This window comes from Jaculus jaculus, chromosome 10, assembly GCF_020740685.1.
Source record: "Jaculus jaculus isolate mJacJac1 chromosome 10, mJacJac1.mat.Y.cur, whole genome shotgun sequence".
Lineage (NCBI taxonomy): Eukaryota > Metazoa > Chordata > Mammalia > Rodentia > Dipodidae > Jaculus > Jaculus jaculus.
Window position 1 is genome coordinate 51,299,706 of NC_059111.1, and position 26,299 is coordinate 51,326,004.

General features: G+C 37.1%; 1 protein-coding gene and 1 long non-coding RNA gene across 4 annotated transcripts in view; one reads left to right on the plus strand and one right to left on the minus strand.

Moving 5' to 3' along the window:
• The window catches only part of Sema3a (semaphorin 3A), a 427,884-nt gene that overhangs the window by 156,306 nt on the left and 245,279 nt on the right, over window positions 1-26,299 (minus strand). For both annotated transcript variants that reach the window (XM_045160315.1, XM_045160316.1), the window contains exon 5: window positions 7,827-7,946. In XM_045160315.1, the coding sequence (XP_045016250.1) occupies window positions 7,827-7,946 (120 nt within the window). The remainder of the gene's footprint in view (window positions 1-7,826; window positions 7,947-26,299) is intronic.
• LOC123464018 overlaps window positions 12,386-26,299 on the plus strand; it is a 31,940-nt gene continuing 18,026 nt past the window's right edge. For both annotated transcript variants that reach the window (XR_006639312.1, XR_006639311.1), the window contains exon 1: window positions 12,386-12,538. This is a non-coding gene — a long non-coding RNA (uncharacterized LOC123464018). The remainder of the gene's footprint in view (window positions 12,539-26,299) is intronic.

Genomic DNA, 26,299 nt, shown 5'->3' on the forward strand with positions numbered 1-26,299 from the left:
CTTTTGTCCTGGCCTGCAAATAAGGCCCCTCTACACATGCATGTGAATTAGTGAGTGGCTGTGGACTTTGGAACTTTTACCATTTACAAAGATCTGGAAAGTGATTCTTGTTCAAATCACTGTACAGTTATAGGACAATGATGTTTTCTCTCTCACGTTCTTAAAAGTTTAACTACGTAATATGTTCAATTACAAGTAAATATAAAAAAAATTAAATTATTTAGTCATGAGCAAAAAGGTTAGATTTAAACAATATAAATTATTACACAAATGCTATGATGAACATGATCATAGCTAACCTTTCTACATTATACCCTTGCTTTATCACCTTCCAGTGGGCTTTTCTGAAGTTTCCCCTAGCCTCATAAGGACATTGGCAATGATATAGTTCAGAATACTTTGAGCTATTTATTCAATGAATTTAAAAAAAACAGAAAAAATAATGGTACTGTTACTAACAGCCCACTGCAACAATATATTGAAATGAAATATATTATTAAAGTTAACCACATTTGCCTCTTTTTATTTTCCATAATGTGGCTACCAATAAATTAAAATTGCACATATGACTTGAATTGTATTACTATTGGTGACAAATGTTCCAGACAACCCTAATACCAAGCCTAGAGGAAGCATCTTAAAATGAAGAAGTATTGCATAGAGTGTTGTCAATAAATAGGGACTTTGGATAGTGAAGTAAAATCATATGACTTAAAGATGTAATGCAGGACAAAGGATACTGGTGTGATGGTGAAAGGACCTTCTCTGTCTACCATAAAAGAGGTTCTTGACCCATTTGTACAAATCAGGGCAAAGTTTCCATTGTATAATATTGTTCTATTCACTTGTTTTCAAACCTCTAGTTTGCTGGCTCTATCTCTTGAAAACTGATCAATTACCCATCAGTGGGTGGATGAGACAGTCCTCATAAGTAGAGCACATGATCAAGTTAAGCAGATCAAATGTGATCAGTCAGAAGTAGTTGAGGTTCCTGAGGGCTTGTGGAGCAAAGACTATTCCATGATAGCAAGGTAACACTCTGTGGAAGAAATATTGCATGGTTTTCTTATAAACTACTTTACATTGTCTTTCTCTGTGCTGTCAGAGTTATCTTTCAGTATATACTTTCTAGCAGTATATATGTTTGTAAAGCTACTTATGCAACGTTCATTCTTAAAAATAACCACCAGCAAAATTAGAAACAAATACTCTGTAGACTAGTAATAGTAATACCATATTGTCAAATAGTGCTGCACATCCTGAAAAGTAAATGCCCTTTGCAATGTGAACTTGATCCTGGTATACTAAAACTAGACACAGAGGTTGGCAGTTCTTCCTCATCCAGTGCTCAGTATGGTTGAATTCTCTCATCTGTGTTTTTTTTTTTTTTTTTTTTTTTCCATTTTAACCATAGCACAGCCTTCATACAGTACACTCTGGCCAGTCTTTGACCTTTAGTTGGTGGAAAACAGCATTTGTGTAATGACTCAGCTGCTTATTCTCATTAGCCCAGGAAAATGAAAGGAATATTCTTGGCACTTAGACAATCATAAACATCAGTCAAATGAAACACTAAAGTTCTAAGATTTTTCATAATTATGAGGTAGTATTTCTTTGAATAAGTAATTGAAATGGCATCACTGAATCCATATGGCCTTAACAAAACTTAAATTTCATGCAAACACTTTTTTGTGATAATATATAACCACACTAGATAAAAAATACAATTAATATATATATATATATATATATATATATATATATATATATATATAGGACAAGATTTGAACACTAAAATTTCCACTCAAATCAGCCACTATTCTTAGGAAAAATGTTTGAAATATTCTAAGAAAAACATTTATTTATGAGTGAGAGAGAATAAGGAGAAGAGAGGAGAGAGAAAGAGAAAGATTGGGTGTACCAGGGTCTCTAGTCACTGAAAAAGAACTCCAGATGCATGCACTATCATAAACATCTGGCTAAAGTGTGTTCTGGGGAACTGAAACTGAATCCTTTGGCTTTGTAGATAAGTGCCTTACATGCTAAGCTTTCTCTCAATCCACACATTTTATACCGTTACAATTGAATATATTAAGTGACAATGAGAAAATTTTAATATATTAATGAGGACCATTACATAATAAATATTCAGGTCAAATAACTTGTTTTGAAACATTTTAAATGAGATTGTAGAGGGTGCTCATTTACATTTTTGCTGTTTTCTAATATATACTTATTTTCTTATCATTTTAAATATTTTTTCCAATTTTTGATATAGTGGTGATTTAGGTTCTATTAATCCCTAACTCTCCCACTAATCCCAGTAATTTTGAGAAATAGTTTTATTAGTAATATTAAAATTTATCATTGTAATACTCCATGGAAAAATGCATTATTACACTAAGTTCTCTCAGAATTTATGAACTGAGAAGTTTCTCAAACCCAAGCAGCAGAACATTTAAAATTTAACTTGTGATATAAATGGCAATATTTTTATGAAGCATAGTAAGTAACTCATGTAAGTCAATCTGCCAACATGTTTCAAATATTTAAAAGATTAGGAAACAAAACCGTAGATACCATGAAGGACTTAACCCTACCCCACGTAGCTCAGGTCAGCAGTGCATATGGGAATAAACTACATCAGAAATAATGAGCAGCTGTGAAGAAACTGACCATGAATCCTGACATTTCCCATCTATGTCAGCTTACCAACAAATAAACAGAAATTTCATTGCATGAATTAGCAAAAATGGAAAGGTATCACATGCCCAGAAGCAACTCTTCATTATCGTGCCAACATAGCTCAATTTTTCAATGGTTGTTTCTTTTCTTAGAAATACATCTGTGTTCCACAATCTAAGTTCCTCAATGAATTGAGAAAGATAACAGAACTAATAAGGTTAAATTAGATATATCTACCCAATAGTTAAGTAGCATTTTGAGGTTTCAAACTTTTGCATAAGGACAAATTCCATTGTTTTGTAAAATGTAAAAAAAAAAAAAAAAAGAAAAAAGAAAAAAACAGACCATTTTTTTCTTGTATAGACATATTGATTTTCATTGTAAAAATGACCTTAGAGATGGCCATTAAGCCTCACTGAATTTCTTAATATCCCTTTGGTTCCATCATAAATTCAGAGCATGACATTATGTGAGTAGCTCTAGAGTTAATATTTTCCAGCTCTCATTTGGGTCCATCTTTCTTTAGGATTCCTGTCAGGACATAGAAGAGACCCATTTCAAATTTGAGAAAACATACGGAGACTTCTTTGAAAAGCTATATTTTTCCTAAATTCATATGTTTTATTAACAGATGTAAATTTGAAAAGGAAATACCACATAGTATAAGCCAGTTGGGAATAGTCTGCCTCTAAAGGATAACTTACAATGTTCATTTGAATGGCAGGGATGCTGAGAGCTCCAACTCCAAGTTCCTCTGTGTTCTAGTTCAGAGCCATTCCCTGCATGAATTCTGCAGGCTTCTTATGACAAATGTATACATGTGTGTGAAGTATGTGACATCACTGGCAGTTATCTGCCATGTCAAGGGCTAATGGCAGATACCCAAGAATTGATTGACATATCTTACATAACTGGAGTTAATTAATAGGCCTATCCATTCCCAAATGTACCACAGGAAACAGAAAATCCATTTAATATAGCAATCAATGACATGCTGTGTGTGGTCAAAATGCAAGTACTTTATAAAGAGATGATTTTTGGAAGACACTAAGAGTTTACATATTGCTACTATAATGCTAGAAAGCAGGAAGAGTATATTTTCATAACTGGAAGGCTAAACAGAGTATCTCAAAATTTGTTTTATCATTATTTAAAAGCAAATGGTAATTCTATATCCTACAAGTTCCAACCTACTAAAGATAAATAAGGGGCTGGGAGACTGCTCAGTGGTTAAAGACACTTGCTTGCAAAGCCTAATGGCCCCATTTTGAGTCTCCAGTACCCACATAAAACCAGATACATAAAGTGGCATGTGTGTGTAGTTTGTTTGCAGTGGCAAGAATTCCTGTCATGTCCATCCACTCTTTCTCTCTCACTCCATCTCTCCTTGAAAATTAACAATAAATAATTTTTAAATAAAAAAGAGGAATAGGAACTTGATTTGCTCCACAAACAATGTAATTAATCTGTGGAATGTTGCCATCTAGGAACTTAAGTCCATATGTTATATTCAGTCAGTGAAAGTTCTATAATCTTTAGAACTTATTTTAGTGGAATTACATTGCAAAGAAAAAGTTGAATATTAAGATATTAATGAAATTCTTGACAAATTTAAACAGCAAAATGTCCAGTTTTTCTTTTAAAAATACTATTTGCAGCATATAAAGACTAAAGAAGAATACATTTCCTTATTTTTATACTGTGCAGCAGTTATCAGGCAGCTATACAACCATTTTTAAACATAGAATATAAGAGAAGACTTCTTTGTCTGAAAAGTTCCCCTTGCAAAAATAAGTTTGAATTTTCAAACTTCATCAGTGAGCTCTACTCTATCATTCCCAGCCTCTCTCCTAGTAGCTGTTTTATTTCCTACTCTCCCAAGCTTTCTGTTAGTGTCATTCTTTTTCTAACAGCATAAAGTGCACATTGTCTCTTTTTCTCTACTTCACAAACAGCATAATTGGTTAAAGCCAAGGGTAGCATTTTAAGTAGTAGAATAGATCAACTTAAAACAGATTGCCTCAGAAGGCAGTTTAAGCATTGAAAATTAAATTTGATGTAGTCTAGACAAGCTATCCTGATAATATCTTTTCCAGAATTTCCTAGATTGCCTGTCTAGACTGTTCCAAATTCCCCAGGTAATTGCATAATCATCTTTCTTCTGACCTTCTAAACAGCCTGGAATGGTATTTCCTAGTTTATAGTTTTCACACAAATCAAAATCCCTGAGCTTCTTAGGGGGGGACCTGTGTGAAAGACCCTGAGCTCTCAGGATACTCTTGTATCCACATATCTCATAATAAAGGAGCTCAGATGGGAAGCTAAATTTATGTGTTATCTTAATAGAGGAGAGTCTTAGCAAATGGCCTGTACCTTACCATCCCCCTACCAGCCCAAATATAAGACGCCAACTAACTGATGACTTTAAGATGTGACATAATGTACACTATATCCACTAGTACCTATAGAAGAGGGGGAAATCAACTGAAAAAAAAATATAAGAATGCAGGTAAGATATCACAAATAGCCATTAACATAGTATAAGCCTCAAGATTTAAATGGAGAAGAATCATGATAAAACTGAGTCACCCAGTAGGGAAATACCAAATGGCATTATAAAAAGATGATATTTTAAGAGGGAAGATATTCATAGCAAGAAACTAGTGGTAGCTTTGCCTTTTGATGTGGATTTATATGTTTATTGATTGGCTTTTTCAGTACCTCCTACAAATAGGCAATGTTTAACTCTCCTAATTGTAGAAAGAATCCTCCATTCCATCTTTCTACACCAAATGGACAGATGCAGTGAAAGCCAGCACATAAGGTAGCTAGTACTGAGTACAGGCCTAACAAATCATTGCAGTTTGAGGCCAGAGGACATGCTTCTAACAATGATGGGATTATAATGTGTGAGTTTCAATTGCAAATAAAGTCAATGAGTAATGCTCTGTTAGGAGGGCTGTAAGGTCAATAGAGGGTAATAGTTAGCATTGCTCTCATTCAGAATATGTGGGTACCCAGGACCAAACTTTGTCAGAGTTTCAGAGAGATTAAATAAATTTCCAAGTTCTGCAGTGAATTTTTTCAGCAAGATTCCACATCTTTCCCACTAATTTGTGCTGAGTGCTCAGTGCCAGTGACTGTAGCTCATCATGGCCACCATGATCCTGACAGGGGTTACATGTTCAGCATAATGGGGAGGGAATTCTCTAGAGCTATTTTCACAATATAGAAAGTGGGGCAGTCACTTTGGGTCCAATTTTAAGATTCCTGATTGATACCAGCACTTTAATAGCTGGGAAGGTTACAGAAAGGGAATTATTTAATCAGAAGCTGCTAAATACATTAGGTATGTAGTCTCTAGAGCCATGTGCATGAGCTTATCCCCAAGTTCATCAACATAAAAATAGCAAGTAGCATTCCATTTCCATAGAATAACTTTATACTGGAATTTTTGAGATATGTAAGTGGGGACAATGTTTGTACTTACAAAGAAGATATGGGGAAATTGGCATGATGATTTGTATAAATATATACAAAGAGTCTACCTTGGTGACTCTTTAGATAAGTATTTTAAACTTCCCTGTCTCACTAGGAAAATAGCAGAAACAATAAAACCTCATTGTTTTTTAAGAATATGAAGCACATGCCCTATAATATGCTGTCTTGCAAAAAGAGACAACACAGTTTTGACTTCATATCTTCTGAATGAAAGCAATACATTCTTGTCAGTATAGCACACCTTAAAAAGTGTAGCAAGAGTCTGAGTTTAAGTTATAAATAGCTAAACCTGTACACTAGAGCTGATCTCTAGGATTCCAAATATATTCTGTGAATAAATCCTTTATTTGTTGAGCATTTCTGATTTGTAATTTGGAATACAATTCTGTCAAAAATGATTTTCTTATCTTTAGAATTCACTGCCCCAAAGGACAAAAGTAGGGTTGGGGAGATGGGCTAAGTGGTCAAAATTTCTTCTTTGAACTCACATAAAGCCAAATGCACATAATGGCACACATGTCTGGACTTCATTCACAGTGGAAAGAGATCTTGACAACTAATACTCTTTTTCTATTTTTCCCTTGCACACCTTCTGTCTTTAGATTAACTTTTTTTTGTTACCAAAATGACAAAAGTATTTATAATAGAAAGTAATTGATAAGTCCAATGTACTGACTATCTTTTAAACTTTATCAATGTCTCTTTAATATTTTCACTCAATTATTTCTAACTATAGTTCCCTCAATTAAATTTAAAATATCCTTGAAGGGGCAAGTGGGAAAGGGAGGGAATTATCATGGTTTATCCTGTAAGTATAGAAGTTGTCAATAATAAAATTAAAAATTAAAAAAGAACATATCCCTTAACAAGAGATATGTCAAAGATTTTTTTCCTTTCCATATCAAAGATAATAACCAATAAATAAATAAATGAAAGGAAACTTGATTGAGTGAGAAAACATAAGTGACTAGTTTGGGTTATGCATGAGAAAAGATACTGGTGCACATGTATGGCAGGTATCCTGTCTTACTTTTGAGGCAGGAGATGACAATTCAGTGGCAAACATTTGTCCAAAAAGACAAATGGAGGGTAAAGACAGCAATATATGAATGAAGATGAGAGGAGTACAGCCTCAGGATATGGCTGGGGTATGTGTCGCAGGTGATTTCACTCTGATGACCAGGATGAAACAAATGCTTTCTTCTTTCTTTCCTCCTAGTCTTTACTTGTTGAGTGATTGTCTTATTACTTTGCATTTACAGATGAACCTTAATAACAACACCTGCATTATTTCTTTTTAAAATTATTATTACACTTATCAACATATTTCATATGGATACATCATCAGTTGGTACCCTCTTTTCCCTTGTCCCTGCCCCATTCCATTGGGGATGCTCCTCAGTGGGGTTGCAGGTATCCTCCACGGGGTTGTAGTTTATTCGTTATAGGATGGAGACAAGATTTTGCTCTCTAGGGTCAAGCTTTAATTAGTCTTTGGCTAAAAGAGGGGTAACACACATAAAATTCTCCCTAAATTAATAATATTTATCCTTTCTAAAGACCTGCATTTGAAGTAGGTCCCACTGAACAATGACACAGATTAAAAAAGGACAAAAAACATTTTTCAAAACCAGCTTTACCTCAGGATGATGTCCAATTTCAACATAGGTGCAAATTGGATGAAAAGCCCCAGTTCCACAGGCATACAAGTGAGTGTGATTATAAGCCTTAAGGACCTTGATGAAATTAGCACATTCTTTCTGCAAGACAAAAAAGAAAGCAGTAACTTGTGGCAATCAGCCTGACTGAGAGGACCCCAGAGCCTTGCACATGCTAGAAAGGGTTTTGTGTCCTTTTTTTCCAAGTGGTTGGGGATCATTTATTATTCTATTGTGTTGGCTCATATAATTACACTCCAAAAACTATAAAATTTCTTACTCATTGGAGAAACAAATATAACATGACCTTTGGTAACTTTCAAACTATTTATAAGTCATTTTTACAACAGTAGAATAATAGTTATAGATTATAACAAGTATTCCTGAAGTATGGTTATCAACAAATTATCTAAATAATAAATGAATCGAATATGATGATGGAGGAAATAATATTTCATGGAAAAATTAATTTTGAGGTATATTTTAGGAACATAAACAAAAGTATAAAATAATACAAAGCTCAAACATCAGTAGTAATCCATTTGCAGTTTCTGTAATAAGTATTCTTATGTTGCTTAATAAAATACATTAAATTTTTATTTTTGTTGATTATAAATTTTCTTAGTGATTTTTGTCAAATATCTCAAATGGAGAACCACACATGTAATTATAAATGTAGACAGAGACCTGAAGCAGACTATAGCACAAGCTAAGCTGGCCAACATAGCAAGACCAGGTTGGTTCTGAGGCTTCAAAGTGTGTTATGTTCTCAAAGCCATTCTGAGACCTGTGATTTGTCAGGTATCAACTCAGAATATGTCTGGACTTATATTATAGTCGGTTAGAGTTTATAGGTGAAGTGCTATAATAATCTGAGTCCATTTCGACATGATAGTTGTATTCAGTATTTGCAGCTGATGATTGTGCTATTAACTCCATTGGCCCATAAAATAAGGAGCAGAACAGTAGACATTAAATTAAAGGAACTTCTGTTCATTTTATCAGGTATTTTGAAGATGAATCCTGATGTGCATTTACCTAAAGATAAAAAAGGCTTGGCCTATTTAAAATAAAATACAAGTTTCAAGTTGTAATGCCTCATGCATTTTTAACAATGATGTAACAAAAATACATACAGTATCTTCATTGTTTTGTTAAATAGATCCTGCATTTTATTTTTGTCTGAAAAGGCATTAAAGCATATAAAATTATGCTATGATATCAGTTGACTTTGCAAGTTGTTTTGTTGTAAGAAAAAAGAATTCCCTAGCTTAAAGGGTACAAGTATCTCCTTTATGACTCACTTAGAAGAACTTACTTCCTGTTCAAAAGTCTGTACTTTGAAACAGATTAAATTTAACTTGCACTGTTCTTGGCAGCAATCTCTGTATTCTGTAACACTTTCTCCTCCTTCCGAGGACAGGGCATGAATGCTTGGGCAGAGGAAGTAGCTTACAGAAGGGGAGCATCTGATAAACCCATTTACAAATGAGGCATTCATGAGCCTTACCCAAAGGATATATTTGTACACCTCAAACATTCAGTCATTTTTCAAAGAAGCTATTTTTCTGGAAATTTTTACTTTGAAATATGTAGGTGGCCACTTATTCTGCTTTTGTATAGACAATCATCACTCATTGTGTCTCAATATTATAATATTTGAGATGGTAAATAATAATCACCAGACCATATGTCAAATCAGGATATTGGCTGTGTGTGGATTAGTAAACAAATGGATATTCTTACAAATAATAGGGGCAGACCCAGATGGATATTTTGTTTAATTCAGTAAAAACAGGACTTCAGTTGGTCTGCATGCTGTGCCTACAAAGATACCTATGTCATTTTGCACATAAACCTAAATTCTCTAGTTCCATTACTAGTACCGATGGCCTCCTAGAAGTGAAAGAGTAGACCTGAAGTCGATGTAATGAAAAGGAAAAATTTAATGTATAAATAGTTGTAAACACAATGGAAAGGTCATGCCACACCTGCAACTATAATGAATTTGAATACCATCATATTGATTACATAACTAATTAGTAATTTCTCAGTGACTAAGTATATCATTCCAAGATTACTAGCTGCTTATAATTAATGAAAAAAAATCTGGGGCTAGAGAAATGGCTCAGTTGTTAAAGGTGATTGCTTGAAGAGCCTGAAAGACTGCCTGGGTTTGATTCCCTAGCATCTAAGGAAAGCAAGATGCACAATGTGACACATGCATCTGGAATTCCTTTGCACTGGCAGGAAGCCCTGTTGCAATAATACTCATTCTCTGCCTGCCTCTTTCTCTCAGTTGTTACCACAAATAGGTAGATAAATAAAAAAAATAAATTCCAAGCACTTTTAAACAATGAAATTTGACTATACTGAATAAAAAGATTTTAATTTGTTCTCTAGTAACTTAAAAAAAGAGCCACTATGTTACAACTATTCTTCTGTATACCTTCTGGAATGAAGTCTATCAGGAGACTAAAATGGCTCTGAAAGGAACTATAGGATACTGAGAATTTAAATATTTTATTTTTATTTATTTACTTATTTAACAGAGAAAAGGGGAGAGAGAAGGAGAGAGAGAGAATGGGCATGCCAGGGCCTCCAGCAACTGCAAACGAACTCCAGACACATGTCCCCCTTTGTGCATATGGCTAACGTGGGTCCTGGGGAATCGAACCAGGGTCCTTTGGCCTTGCAGGCAAACGCCTTAACCACTAAGCATCCCTCCAGCCTGATACTGACAATTTAGATACCCAAGAAGTCTATCAGTATTTCAGAGCAAAAAGCCCCACCCTACTGGCCTGAGGCCATTTCCCCCCAGAACTTTCCCAGTTGGCAGCCAATTGTAAGGCTTCCATGCCCTCCAGCTACATCAGCATTACTATGAAAGTGATGGTTGATGCAATGGAATGGGGAGAGATTGCTTGGGCTTAGAGTGAAAAGATGGCTGCAAGGAAACAGAGGAATAGTAAGAAGCACTTTCACAATGGGTTGCATAGAGCTGAGAGAAGATTCACCAGCAGTAAGGGAGGGAAAAGAAAGCAAAGATCCAGATCTGGACAGAGAAGTACAAAGTACTTGAAAGAGACACGTTAGTGAGAAATGGTCCTTAACCAAAAGTTTTACATGAAAGAAAGACTCTCAATCTTGCCTCATTCACTTTCCTTCTCTAGCCTGATGCCGCCAAGGTTTCAGTGTTCCAAAACAGAATTCTCATTTTATTTGGAAGCAGCTTAGGCATTCCTCTAAAAATGAAGGTAGTGTGGCAGCAAAAGGAAACACACTTCACACATTTCTGCTCTAGGGAGACAGAAGGAGAGTGTTTCTGACCTTTTCTTGAACCATGACGTTTCTGAAAACTCAGAATGTAATGTACTTTTTGGCAGTCAACTACTGCCCTGCTTTGCTTAGCAGTGGCGGATTTACAGTGCAATAAAGACGTGATCAGTGTGAAATGAATTCATTTTTCAAGCCTTGGTCCTTTTTGCACTTTTAGCTTATATTCACAGAATAATTTAGCAACAAGTTGTCTTCCTGAGAGTCAGACAATCATACTGACTTCTGGTTTTACTAAAAAGGACTCTAGATGAACACCAGTACAAAATTAACTTGGAATTTAAAAGGAATGCAGTTAAAATTAAGTAAAATCCAAGGTACACCTGAGGAACAGTGATTCCTCATTCTCACTGACAAATCATTCTAATCGTTTGACTTGTTTTTATAGGGTTTCTAGCTATTTTTTTTTAGATCATTTGAATAGAAGAGTTATTTATAAAAAATATTAGCCTGGAGAAATAAATTCAAAGAAAATATCTATCCCTGAAAAATATATAGAAGACAAATGCACAGTGATTCAAAACAAACGTTACAGACATGTAGCACTGATTAGACTTCATTACGCAGACTTTCTGGAGGGCTACAAAAATAAAGTCCATCCATCTGTCAAAACAACTGCTTCATGCATGAAAATTAAAACAGAACTGAGGTGTCTTTAACTCACTTCCGATCATTATGCATTTGACAAAAGAATATAATTTACATCTGATTCCAACTACCTTGTTAATGTTCTTAAATTATGGATAAAATAGTAAAAAATATATGCTAAAGAAAGAGAGGTTAAAAAGAGGAGAGAAGCAAGTGAAGATGAACAATCTTTGTTGAAATATATTCCATTCCTGAGTAAACCAAACAACTTCTGTCTCAAATATAAACCAGCCCCAGTGAATGTGTATAGAATAGCACTGCCTCAAGTTAATGACAATTTATTTTGAAAGAAAAATCAATAATCTCTGTGTCATCAGTAGTTTACATAGAAATATTTTAATGTATAACCTGGCAGCTGGGAAAGCAAAGGAAATCTTTTCTATCAGGATGGTTGAATTCATTCTGCATGAAAATCCATTAATAAGCTCAATTCCTGAAGTTAATCTGTTGACTCTTTTTCTCTGGTCAATTTATTTGCTGAGCTGGCTGAACACACCAACCTTCATGCCAAAGCAGTCATCCGCGAGATTGTTGCTGTCACTCACTCCATTCCTCACTCTGGCTAAGTTGTTCCTTTCTTAACTGGCAATAATGTTCTATCTTTTTTCCCCTTTTTGAATTATCCTTTTATAGCTGTGATTTCATCATCCATAATTGTATCTTCCTACTACCAGAGAATTTTAGAAATCTCTTCAAAGAGCTACTCCAAAGTAAGTGTAACTATGTTCTAATTACCATCCTATGCATCTGAGGTTAGATTTGCCACTTGGATTATTCTTTAATTCTAATTGTTTTAAACAGATAAGTTCTCATGATGTAGCTCAGACTGGCTGAGGTCCTCCTACTTTTACCACCTGAGGGCTGAGACAAATCACGCAGAGCCAGAGAGACAGAGAAAGACAGAGAGAGAAAGAGAGGTAAAGAGAAAATATGGGTGTATGTGGTCGGGTGTATGTGTATGTTTAGGTGCATGTGTGGATTAGAGGACAACCTCTGGAGTCATTTCTCAGATATACCATCCACCATTTCTTTTATTTATTTAGTTTTTCAAAGTCTCTCATTGGCCAGTGAACTTGCTGGTTTGCAAGACTTTGGATCTGTTTCTGCTTTTCAGCACTGGGATTGATGTGTGTGCCTCCACACCTGGCTTTTTATGCAGTTTCTAAAGATCAAACTCAGAAGGAGAAATTTTGACATGAAAGGAGACATCAGGACCTGATAAACACAGAAAGATGAGTATGGGATAAGGCAGTGAGAGGGTGGAGAATCGCAAGAGGAGCAAAGGATCCTCAGAAAACCAAGCTTGTAGCATTTTGGTATTTTAATTTTAGCCAGCATAAAATGTAAGAAAATAAAATTCAATTGCTGAAAACCACAGTCTCTGGGGTTACATTATGGAATCCTAGAAAATGGATGTAAACACATAAAGGAGTGTTGAGTACAATGATTATGCAAGGATCTGGCTTAGTCAAGACATTTACTATTAGTATTCCTTATATATTATTCTGGTGAAATGCAACCTTTGTAGTGGAGCATTTGTGCTGTCAGTTGGCCATGTTGTGATCTTCTGTTTTGTACAGAGTCAAACATTAATGAAGCAAATCTCACGGGCTTCATTTGTTCTGGCCTATTTTTACAAAACCTTTCTTCTAAAAATTAAGAATACATATATATTAATATGGGTGTATTTGTATCTAAGTGCATATATACCTATATGTAAACTTGTAAAACTAATTTCTGATTAAAATTAAATCTTGGAACTTTGGAAATTTTAAATTTATTTCCATTTATTAGTATTTAACAAGAACATTGCTTAGCATAATTATATTTAAAATATATTACAAATAATTTAAGTATACAGGCCAATTGAAATGAATTTATAATGATAAAACCTAATACTGTGCTGATATTTATGCTAATCTAATAACTTTACCTCAATGAGGTGTGGTATAGAATTACTCAGGCATCTTTCATTTTCTGTGTGAATGTCAGAAAGATACAAAGGAGCTCTGAGTATCAGTGTCCTTACTTAATTAAAATGGGATCAATGACATATTCCTACAAAGTAATGGACATAAAATTTAGCTTTGACTAAGTAACTGGTTATCTTTTCTTAAATGATAATCTCTTTACTTAAATATGGCCAAGATGGCTTTAATTCACAATGTTCCACACAATATGCCATTACATGTATTAAGCCATAGGTTCAATTATGAGCTACCTACTACTTCTGGAATCATAGTGAAGGAAACTTAAACCCATTCTCAGGGCTAAGCAGAGGGGGATTTATTAAAATAAGCTTTGAAAATTAATTTGTGACTCTTCCTGCTACAGAAAAAAATACATTTCTTCATTAGAATTTTCATGAAAGTCCATTCCTCTGGTGGGTGTGATGAACCAAGTACAATTAGTCTTGTCATGATAGGAACAGATACAATCCCTCCTTTTCTCAGTCAAACAGCAAATCGCAGTAATTGTTTTCATGGACTGGGGAGATACCTCAATGGTTAAAGGCACTTGCTTACAAAACCTGACAGCTCATGTTTAATTCACCAAATATCCACACAAAGCCAGATATACAAAGTTGCTCATGCATCTGGAGTTCACTTGCAGTGGCAGGAGGTCATGGTCCACCCATACTCACTCTCTTTCTCATCAATAAATAAAAACATTTCAAAAAGAAATTGTTTTCAATAGCTGTGGAGAAACTACACTGTATCCAATTAAGTAAGCTGAAATTACATTTCATCGAGTTTCCACTTCTACCAGTTTGTTAAGGATAGCTATAAGAAAGTACAATAGACATGTGAAGCTTGACTTATGCTATAACCACAACATTCTCAAGGCTCTGTTCTTCTGTCCACCCTATGTGTATGGGCCAGGAGCTCTTCCAGCTTCCCCCAGATCTCATTCTTCACTTTTCTTGGAGTTGTTCTTCATCCTTGTGTAGTTCTGTGGCAAAGGGAGCCAGCTTCTATATATAACTTAAACTGATCAAAAGGAAGTTGGACATAGTAATAAGTAAATACTTATCCTTCTTTAAAACTCTAACACCAACTCTGGCTTTCTGCTGCAACTTCAGGGCAGATTTTTCCTTATATGAGAGCAACAGCATACCCTAGATTTATCCATCATGTCTCAGTATTGCATAAGCTTTCATATACATAATAAAATTATTTTCATGTAGCACACATACGATTTAAATTTCTAAAGAAAATAACAGAATTCAAAATCCTCATATCCCCTTTATCTTTTTATAAATCTCTATTTCAAATGCTTGCCTTACTTTGCAAGTAAAGGAGTACTTTTTAAATTTAATATTAAACTTAAATGAATTGGGGAAACATGAATTTATATGTATGGGACTTGGTCCAGGACACTTCAGAAATACTTTCATTATATTTTGTTTTATTAATAAAATGTAATAATAAAAATTGAATGAAATTTTGTTTGTAATTTTTTTTTTTCGAGGTAGGGTCTCACTGTAGCCCAGGCTGACCTGAAATTCGCTCTGTATTCTCAGGGTGGCCATGAACTCATGACAATCCTCCTATCTCTGCCTCCCTAGTGCTGGGATTAGAGGTGTGTGCCACTACACCCAGACTGTTTCTACAGTAAATTACATAATAAATAAATAAAATGACAAAACTTCATTTGTAATGCATCTTTTAGGATTTAAATCTGATTCATCTAATTAATTTTAGAAGCAACATGAGCTGTAAATCCCCTAATGAAGCTACTGGAAATTCAAAGAGATTAATATTAATTCTGTAGTAAGCTCTCATTGAGCATTTGTGATTATTATTATTATTATATTATTATAGTGATTATTATATTATTATTATGCTGAATTTAAATTGTAATCGTAAATTCAGTTTATTTACATTTATTCCCAAGCAGAAATGAACATATCAGGCACAGGCATATAAAAATCTACTCATTTCTGTGGCCTTCATAAAATATTTTTTCTGTGAAGAAAACTCATCCACTATGTTAACGACCAGTGTACCTTGCCAGATTTATGGCTATCCAGCCAGGCCAAATGTGATAGGTGGTCCAATGGTGGCATGTATGTTGTAGGCAAAACCAACTGATTTCTGATCAGAGTTTAAGGAATTCATAACTGGTAATTAAACTTTATCAATAGCCTATGAATGGGGATGTCATAAGCCCTAGGGAGGAAACTAATACTTTTTCTTGGCTAAATGGATATGCTACGTCTACCAACCTGCTTTGTAAATCTGTATATTTGTACCCATATATTAATGCTACTCTCACTTTTGGTCAGAGAAGGTTCTATTTTTAGATGGTGGGAGACTTAAGATACTGAGAAGTAGTGCCAGTGGAATGTTCAGCACTGAGACATCTCTATTATACCCTATAAGGCTCAGGGACCATTTTATATGAGGTAAAAGAAAGAATGTAAGAGCCAAAGAGAGGAAAGAGTGCTTTACAACACTGTCTTGCAGACAAAAAGTGGTCATGGCATTCATGAATTCACAGTGGCTGACACTACTTATACAAGAACTGCATAGTAAAAATTTGATGACATCAAAATAGAAGAGAGGCTAGTTGTAAAGAAGAGGAGATTCAGTTAAGGAAGAAAAAGGAGGATTATGGGGGGGATTATGATAATAATATATAATTATGTAATGTCAGCAAAAGTCATAATCAGTTAGGTATGGTGGCACACACCTTTAATCCCAGCAACTGGAAAGTAGCAAATAGTTTGGAGAGAGCCTGTTAATTTGAGGCCACCCCTGAACTATAGATTGAGTCCCAGGTGAGAATAGGTTAGAGTGAAACCCTGCTTCTACCCCCACAATTAAAAAAAGAAACTCATAATCAATATTACAAATAAATATAGTGTCTATGATTTTTACCTACTTGGTTGCTATGATTTCATGAATACTTGCAAAAGATATATGGCTTTTTGGATAAGAGATGAAACTTCAGCAACTCACAGAAATGAAATAGTAACAAAATATCAGAATGTATGATATAGTTCAATTTAGCCAGTAAGAAAAGGATCAGGTCATAACTTTAGCTACAGATGAATAAATTATTTATTGTCATATAGGTATGATATGCTGGCCTATAAAAGGACTAAAGGTTTAAAGACTAATCAAAATTTATTTATTTTTATTTTTTTTTAAATTTTTTTTTATTTATTTGAGAGCGACAGATACAGAGAGAAAGAAAGATAGAGGGAGAGAGAGAGAATGGGCGCGCCAGGGCTTCCAGCCTCTGCAAACAAACTCCAGATGCGTGCGCCCCCTTGTGCATCTGGCTAACGTGGGACCTGGGGAAGCGAGCCTCGAACTGGGGTCCTTAGGCTTCACAGGCAAGCGCTTAACCGCTAAGCCATCTCTCCAGCCCTAATCAAAATTTAACATATGAAAAATTAAATGAAATTCCTGGGTTGGCATGTACATGAACCCCAAGATAATATGCATGTGCAACTTCAAGTTCTGAATGATGTTACTTGGCAAAAGTTATTGTTGCTGGTGTCTTCCAATTTGAGATATGATAGTGTTGATAACTTATAATATACCAGAGCATATAATATACCATAGTGTAAGTAAAATTGAGTTTTTTTTTAAGTTGTAAAGTTCAGGTGCATGATACCATACCTTAAGATACATGCTATGAAAATAATGCTGAGAATATGCTTATTTTATGGCTTGGTAGGATGAACAAGAAAGATTCAGAGAGCTATTGAATCAAAGCACATTCTTCTACTAGCTTAGCATGAATTCAGTATTTAGTTTTCATTTGCAAAGCAGGGTCAAGAAAGTTGTTTGGGCTGGAGAGATGACTTAGCAGTTAAGGCACATGCCTGTGAAACCTAAAAACCCAGGTTCAATTCTCCAGGTCCCATGCAAGCCAGATGCACATGGTGGCAAATGCATCTGGGGTTTCCTTGTAGTGGCTGGAGGCCCTGGTGCTCCCCCCATTCTCTCTCTCACCCTCTCTCTGTCATAAATAAATAAATAAATAAATAAATAAAATAAAAAGAATTGTTATAGTGAATAGCAAAATATATTATAAGCCTTAGTATAATATCAGAAAATAAAAGTGAAGGACACCATTCAGAATAAAGAATATGGGATTTGGGCTGGAGAGATGGCTGAGCGGTTAAGCGCTTGCCTGTGAAGCCTAAGGACCCCGGTTCGAGGCTCGGTTCCCCAGGTCCCACATTAGCCAGATGCACAAGGGGGCGCACGCGTCTGGAGTTCATTTGCAGAGGCTGGAAGCCCTGGCACGCCCATTCTCTCTCTCTCTCCCTCTATCTGTCTTTCTCTCTGTGTCTGTCGCTCTCAAATAAATAAAAAATTTTTTAAAATTATTTAAAAATAAATAAATAAATAAGAATATGGGATTTATTTATCTCATGATTCAGAATTTTTTTCAATATTGAATTATTACATCTTCTTAAGTAACTATTAAGAAACAATAATAAAAAATGCATGAATAATTTTCCCCATTAACAGAAATGCTATAGTAATATTAAGGTTTAGTTCTTATACCAAGCAAAAAAAGCATAACAATAGGAGAGTATGTTTTAATATTCACTTCTACAAGAGAAAAATATCATAAACTTTGATTAATTTAATCACAAATGACATTTCCAACAAATTTAAACATATCTACTTCTCTATGTCTGTATATGTACTCAGAGTTATGACAAATGCCATGTTTCCTGCTGGGTATGTATAAGGCTACAGATTTTCTCTTCATCACAAAGTTTGTGGAATGCTTGCTCAAACTCAACATATATTCCAAACAATGCAAGGATGCATTGCATGTTTCTGAATGCAAGTGAGAATGGGGAGAAAGTTAGTTTAACACATGAGCTATATTCAATGGTAAGAACTATGCAAGTTCAATGCTGTGCCATGTGCTCAATTCTTGGTAAATATGAAATCCTAGAACTAGGCATGAAACATTCCCTTAAGCACACTTAGTAATGATACTTCTCAATGTGTAATATTATCAGTGTCTTTGTTTCAATTTTCCAGTTGTATTCTTGCATCTGAAGTGAGTGCTGAGCAGGCAGAACTATACCAGATTGATTTGCTTAAAAGAGGTTTACTTCCAGAGGCATTTTGAAAGAAACACATGAGGAAAGGTAAACCCACATTTCTAGAAAACATATAGTGTGAGAGAGAAAAGGAGAATATGAAGATGGCATCCACCTAACCACACTTCAGCTCCTGGGGTAATATCTGCCACGGGTTCTCCAGGTTTCCACTGGGCAGGACTCCTGCCACCTGAGCAGTCAGGCCTCACCACCCCCACCATCAAAAGCCTAATGTAGTCAAACATAAAAGGGGGCAATCACTGAAGACACTTCAAGGGTAAACAACAGCCTCCTCCTGAATTAAATATGAGTCCCACACCATGATGGACAGACATCAGCACAAAAGGAATAACATGAAACACTAAATGGAAGGAAACCCAACAAGATTGGCTAGTCCTGCAATGGAAGTCTCTAATCAAAACAGAGTAGAGGTGACAGGATCAGAACCCCACAATGAAGATACAAGACGTATGACCCTAATCAAGTAATTGGCAGAACTTACAAAAAATCAGAAAAAGACCAACAATTGTGTGAATGCTGTCCTTGCAAGGTTGGACCTAATAGCAAAACAACACACACACACTCACTCACACACACACACAAAGAGCAACTTGAAAAGAGAGTTAAGATCTGAAGGACAGCCAAAAAAAGAAAGGACCTCAATAACAAGCTGGCTAAGATGAATAAAGAAGACCTAAATAAATGCAAGGACTGATTTCAAGAAGTATTAAGAAGATCAGAAAATGACCTAAAAAAGGAACTCAATAGAGGAATTGATACTATACTGAAAAAGGCAACAATAAAAACAAACTAAATTGAGTAACTCCAAACCTCTCTAGAAGCCCTCAAGAACAGTCATGTGGAGGATAGAATCTATGAACTTGAAGACACAACAGAAGAAACAGATTGTGAGTAACAATTTTGATTAAGTTCAAAAGATTTTGTGAATAGAACATGAGGGAATTGTGAGATATCCTTAAACATCCCAACATTGAGATCATGGGTATACCAGAAGGGGAAGAGATTTTTGACCAAAGGCATGAAGAACTTATTCAGCAAAATTATAAAAGAAACCCCCTCCAAAAAGAGGGTCCTATCAACACACAAGAAGTTAACAGAACTCCAAGAAGACAGAACCAAAGGAGAAACTCTCCAAGACATTATCATCAAGACCCAAACAATGAACACAAAGAGAAAGTCCAAAAAGCAGCAAGAGAGAAGCAAAGCATTACATATAAAGGTAACTCCATCACAATTACCTCAGACTTCTCAGTGGAAACCCTAAAAGCTAGAAGGACCTGGAATGGAACACTTTAAAGTCTAAGAATGTATGGCTTCCAACCCAAACTACTGTACCCAGAAAAAGTATCTCTCATAATAGATAGTGAAAGGAAAACTTCCATGTTAAAAGTCAGTTCTACATGATATGAACACAAGGCTAAACCTACAGAAAGTACTTCTGGGAGTTATCCACATAGAAGAGCCAATTAACCAATCTCAAAGGTCTACAAAGACCACAATAACCAAACATAGAACAGGCTCAAACAGCTACAAAATCTGCTTTTGAGTTATCTAGACTTTGAGTTGCTCAGACAGATGTTGACCACTTTCCTCCAGTATCTCATGTAGCACCTTCCAGCACTAGATTGGTTAACTGTCTGGGGACTGGCTCTCTTCCAGATTCCAACCAGCTCTCTCCACAGTCCATGATAACAGCATATGTTGCCTTTGGCAGTAGGGTTTTACCTCTAACCTCTAGTGGGTAATCAAGTGCTCTGACAGAAGTCTGTCTTGTTTGTTTGGGGAGAACTTGGAGGTCTCTCTGATCAACAGTTTGTTGTGGATGTTAACCACAGCCTGGTACAGGTATTACAGGCCAGTGCCAAGGGAAAAGAAGAAAGAAAGAAAAAGACAGAAAAAAATGAAACAGGAGAAATTTAAGGTTAGGCTTCATCTCACCTTCTCCAGAGCCCATCAATTCACATGTTCTCCTTAATTTTCTCTTGAGGGTTCAAACTTTTAGTCTGAATTCCAGGATATAGGATTCTATGGTACCAGTTCAATTTGAGTTCAGTTCCCTCCCCCCCACCACTATCTTTCCTCTTCCATCAAGCTCTACCTTCCCTATTATCCAAGCCTCAAAATACCATTCAAGTATGTCAGCAAATCAGGCTGTTCCAGGTTAGGAACCACAAATGAGTGAGATCATGTGACAATTATCTTTCTGTGATTGTGTGAGTTCTCTTAGTATGATCTTTTCCAAGTTCAACCAATATTCTACACATTTCATTGCTTTATTTTTCCTTAATGGTGAGTAGACTTTCCATCATGTAGATATACCATATCTTGGTTATCTATTTGTCCTGGGTTGTTTCCAGTTCTTAGCTATTATGAATTGAGAAGCAATAATCAGGTTTGAGCAAATATCTCTGAGCTGAGGTGTGGAGCTGTTGCAGTCAGGTTTGCATTGCTGGCAGAAATCACCAGACCAAGAGCAGCTTGCTTGAAAAAAGGTTTATTTTGGCTTACAGACTCAAGATGAAGTTGCATGTTGGCAGGGAAAATGACAACATGAGCAGAGAGTGGACATTATCCAATCACCAACATCAGGTAGAAACCAGCAATAGGAGAGTGTGCCAAACACTGGTATAAGGAAATTGTCCTTAACACCCAAAAGTCTTCCTCCAACAATACACAACCTCCAGGAGGCTTTAATTTCCAATTTCCATCAGCTGGGCATCCTGGCATCCAGAACACCTAAGTTTATGGGGGACACATGAATCTAACTACCACATTCTACCCCTAGCTTCCATAAATGGATAAACATACATTGATGTAAAATAAAATGCATTCATCCAACTTTAAAAGTCCCCATAATGACTCCCGGCCAAGATGGCGACCGCCTAGCTGTACTCCAGATACCAGGGAAAAAAAAAGGCAAGTATTCAAGGGCCATTAGGATCTTTTTGCAAAAGGGAGGGCACAGATTGGGGAAAAACAGGGAAGCACACACCCCCACGCCCCAAGACCCCTGCGCCCCGCCACGACCCACCGCATCATAGCACAACCTGGCGTTCCCTACGCCCCGTCGGCCCCGCACACACTGAGCCCCACGAGCCCCGGTGGCCCGCACCCCTCCCGCCCCCCGCACATGCTCCACGCACCCAGCATGCCCCGCGCACCCCCGCGGCACCCCGCGCCCCCCCTGTGCTCCTGTGCCCCCCACGTGCTCCACGTGCCCCGCACCCCAGCCTGCGCACCCCGCACCACCCCTGCGTGCCCCACACACCCCCCCGCATGCCCTGCTCACCCCTATGGCCCATCCCGCCCCGAGCCCCTAGCACGCCCTGCACCCCCCACCCACCCTTCACACCCCGCGTGCCCCCTGCAAGCCCCCCGCATGCCCTGCACCCCATGAGGCTGTGCTCTGATTGGGCACCCACGAGCCACGCCTGCCAGCCTGCTGCACTGAAGCTGCGACCTCCTACCTCCACCCTTGTTCTCTGATCCTGCGGGTAGACCAGCCATGTGGTGCTCGGTTCGCAGGCCCGCAGGGGCCACCTCTGCTGTGAGTAGGTGGCTGCCAGATCCCCTGCTGCTGTGCTCACATCACATACCGCTGGTCAGCCTCTGCTGTGTCCTGATCCCGTACCCGCATCAGCTGCCTCTGCACTACAATTGCATGTGCAGTGGGCCCAGTCCCACAGCAAGGGCCACACAAGTCCACACTGAGTCACAAGCGCCAGCTCAGGTGCCATCCCCTACCTGTACATCGCCACCCATCCCCCACTCCCCTGAGGCGGGAGAGCTTAGACTGTTTTCAGGTCCCAGTGTTCCCAGCCAGAGATTGGGCAGCTTCAAGGCTTGCTACCTCAGTCCCCTTTCAAGCTCGAAGGCAGGCAGCTTAGGTGCATTACTGGGTGAGAATTCAGGCAACTTTGGCACCCCTGTCAGGCTATAGATAGGCGGCTTTGGCAAGAGAGAGCAAAAACCCAGGCTGCTTACAACTTCCCCAGGCTGCCTTGGATTCTCATTAAGCTAGATCCCAGGCTGCTCCACCCACCTACCTGCCCATACACTGACATGGGTAGACCACAGCGCAAAAGAAATAATATGAAAAATAAAATGCAAGAAAATCCAGACAGATCACCCAGTCCAACAAACAGTCTATGTTTTGGTTACATCTAACCAAAACATAGAAGAGTGTTTAGGATCAGAACATCAAGTGGAAGCTATGAACAATGCAACCCTGACCAACCTATTGCTAGAACTGGCAGGAAAGCTACAAAGGACAGATAATCGTGTGGATGCTACAATCACTAAGCTAGAGCAATATGATAAGACACTGGAAGGAATTCAAAGAGAGCTAAGAGAGTTGAGGGAGAGTGAAAAAAAAGAGGACATTAAAAATCAGCTGGCCACACTAAATGAAAACATAAAGAAATGTAAGGATGATTTCCAAGAATCATCAAGAAAATCAGAAAATGAGACAAAAAGGGAGCTGGACAAAGCGATACATAGGAAAGTAGTAGAATATGCAAACTTAATTGAACAAGTCCAAAACTTGCTAGAGGCTCTCAAGTATAGAGTCAGTGAAGTGGAAGATAGAAATTCGGATCTGGAAGACAGGATGGAAGAAACAGTTTGAGAGTCCAAAAATTTCAGTAAGTTCAAAAGTTCCTGTGAACAGAACATGAGAGAATTGTGGGATACACTTAAACGTCCTAATATCAGAATCATTGGAATACCAGAAGGAGAAGAATTTCAGACCAAAGCATGGAGAACTTATTTAACTCAATAATTGAAGAAAACTTCCCCCGTCTCTTAAAAGAAAGGCCCATCAAGATTCAAGAAGCAAACAGAACTCCTAACCAACTAGACCAAAGGAGAAACACCCCAAGACATATTATCATTAAGACGTTAAACATTGACACCAAGAAAAAAATCCTAAAAGCAGGTAGGGAAAATCAGCACACCACTATCAAAGGAAACCCCATCAGAATCACTTCAAACTTCTCAATGGAAACGCTGAAAGATAGAAGGGCCTGGAATGAAACTCTTCAAACTCTAAGAAACTATGGCTTCCAACCCAAACTACTCTACACGGCAAAAGTCTCCCTTATAATAGATGGTGAAAGGAAAACTTTCCATGACAAAACTCAGCTTTACAATTATATGAACACAAAACCAAACCTACAGAAAGTATTCCAGGAAATTCTCCACAGAGAAGAAACAAATAACCAAACACAAATGCCTACAAGAAGCAGATCACAGCAACCAAACCCAGAGTACACAGAAAAAAATTTTAAATTCCATGGAAATGCCAACACACCTCTACCACCACAACATGACAGGGATCAAATCAAATCTCACAGTCATCACCCTAAATATTAATGGCCTTAATTCACCCTCAAGAGACACAAGCTAACAGGGTGGATCAAAAAATTAGACCCCTCAATCTGCTGCCTTCAAGAAACCCACCTTACCACTAAAGACAGAAGCCTCCTCAGGGTGAAAGTGTGGAAAACAATATTCCAAGCAAATGGGAATAAGAAACAAGCAGGTGTAGCTATATTAATATCAGATAAAATTGACTTCAAACCAAAAACAATCAAAAAAGACAAAGAAGGCTACTTCCTACTTACAAAGGGAACAACCCATCAACAGGATATTACAATCATAAATCTGTATGCACCAAACACAGGGGCACCACAGTTCATAAAACAAAACCTACTTGACAATAAAACAGAAATAACCACCAACACCATCATAGCTGGGGATTTTAACACACCATTATCAGTAATAGACAGATCATCCAAACAGAAGCTCAACAGGGAAGTAAGAAAGCTCAACAAAACCAAAGAGCACTTAGACCTAACAGACATCTACAGAACTTTCCATCCCAAATCCACAGACTACACATTCTTCTCAGCAGCCCATGGACCATTCTCTAAAATAGACCATATACTGGGTCACAAAGACAGCCTCCACATATTTAGGAAAATCTACATAATTCACTGCATAATATCAGATCATCATGCTATATTCCTAGAAATCAACAACAAATAAACCAACAAGAACCCCAACGGCAACTGGAAACTGAATAGCGCACTCTTAAACAATAAATGGATAGTGGATGAAATAAAAAATGAAATTGCAAAATTCCTGGAATTGAATGACAATGAGAACACATCATACCAAAACTTATGGGACACAATGAAGGCAGTCCTCAGGGGAAAATTCATAGCACTCAATGCCTTCATAAAAAAGACAGGAAGATCCCAAATCAATAGCCTAACAATCCACCTAAAGGCATTGGAAAAACAAGAAAAATCCAACCCAAAGAGCTCCAGAAGGAAATAAATAATTAAAATCAGAGCAGAAATTAAAGAATTGGAAACCAAGGAAACAATTAAGGCAATTGACAAAACAAAGAGCTGGTTCTTTGGAAAAATAAACAAGATTGACAAACCTCTGGCCAATTTGATCAAGCAAAAAAAGGAGAGACTGCAAATTAACAAAATTCAAAATGAAAAAGGAGAGATCACAACAGACATGAGTGAAATTGGCAGAATCATCAGGACTTATTTCAAAAACCTCTACTCCACAAAACTGGAAAATGTGGAGAGATGGATAAATTCCTGGATGCAAATCACCTAACAAACCTAAACTCAGAGCAGATCAATCACCTCAATGAACCTATCACACTCACGGAAATTGAAAAAGTAGTAAAAAACCTCCCAAAAAAGAAGAGTCCAGGACCAGATGGATTCCCAGCCGAATTTTATCAAACCTTCATGGAAGAACTCAAACAAATCTTCCTAAAACTGTGCCACACAATTGAAGAACAGGGAAAGCTACCCAACTCCTTCTATGAAGCTAGTATCACCCTAATCCCAAAACCAGGCAGAGATGCCACAAGAAAAGAAAACTACCGGCCTATTTCCCTAGTGAACATCGATGCAAAGATCTTCAACAAAATACTTGAAAACCGAATCCAACAACACATAAAAAGCATTATCCACATTGACCAAGTGGGATTTATCCCAGGAACACAAGGGTGGTTCAACATATGAAAATCTGTCAATGTAATACACCACATAAACAAGCTTAAACATAAAAACCACATGATCATTTAGATAGTCGCAGAAAAGGCCTTTGACAAGATACAACATCACTTCATGATCAAAACATTAGATAGAATCGGCATGGCCGGTTCACATCTTAAGATAATAAAGGCAATATACAAAGCTCCAAAGGCCTAAATAATACTTCATGGAGAGAGACTGGAGGAATTCCCATTGAGTTCAGGAACAAGACAGGGATGTCCTCTCTCACCTCTGCTTTTCAATATAGTTCTGGAAGTCCTAGCCCAAGCAATAAGGCA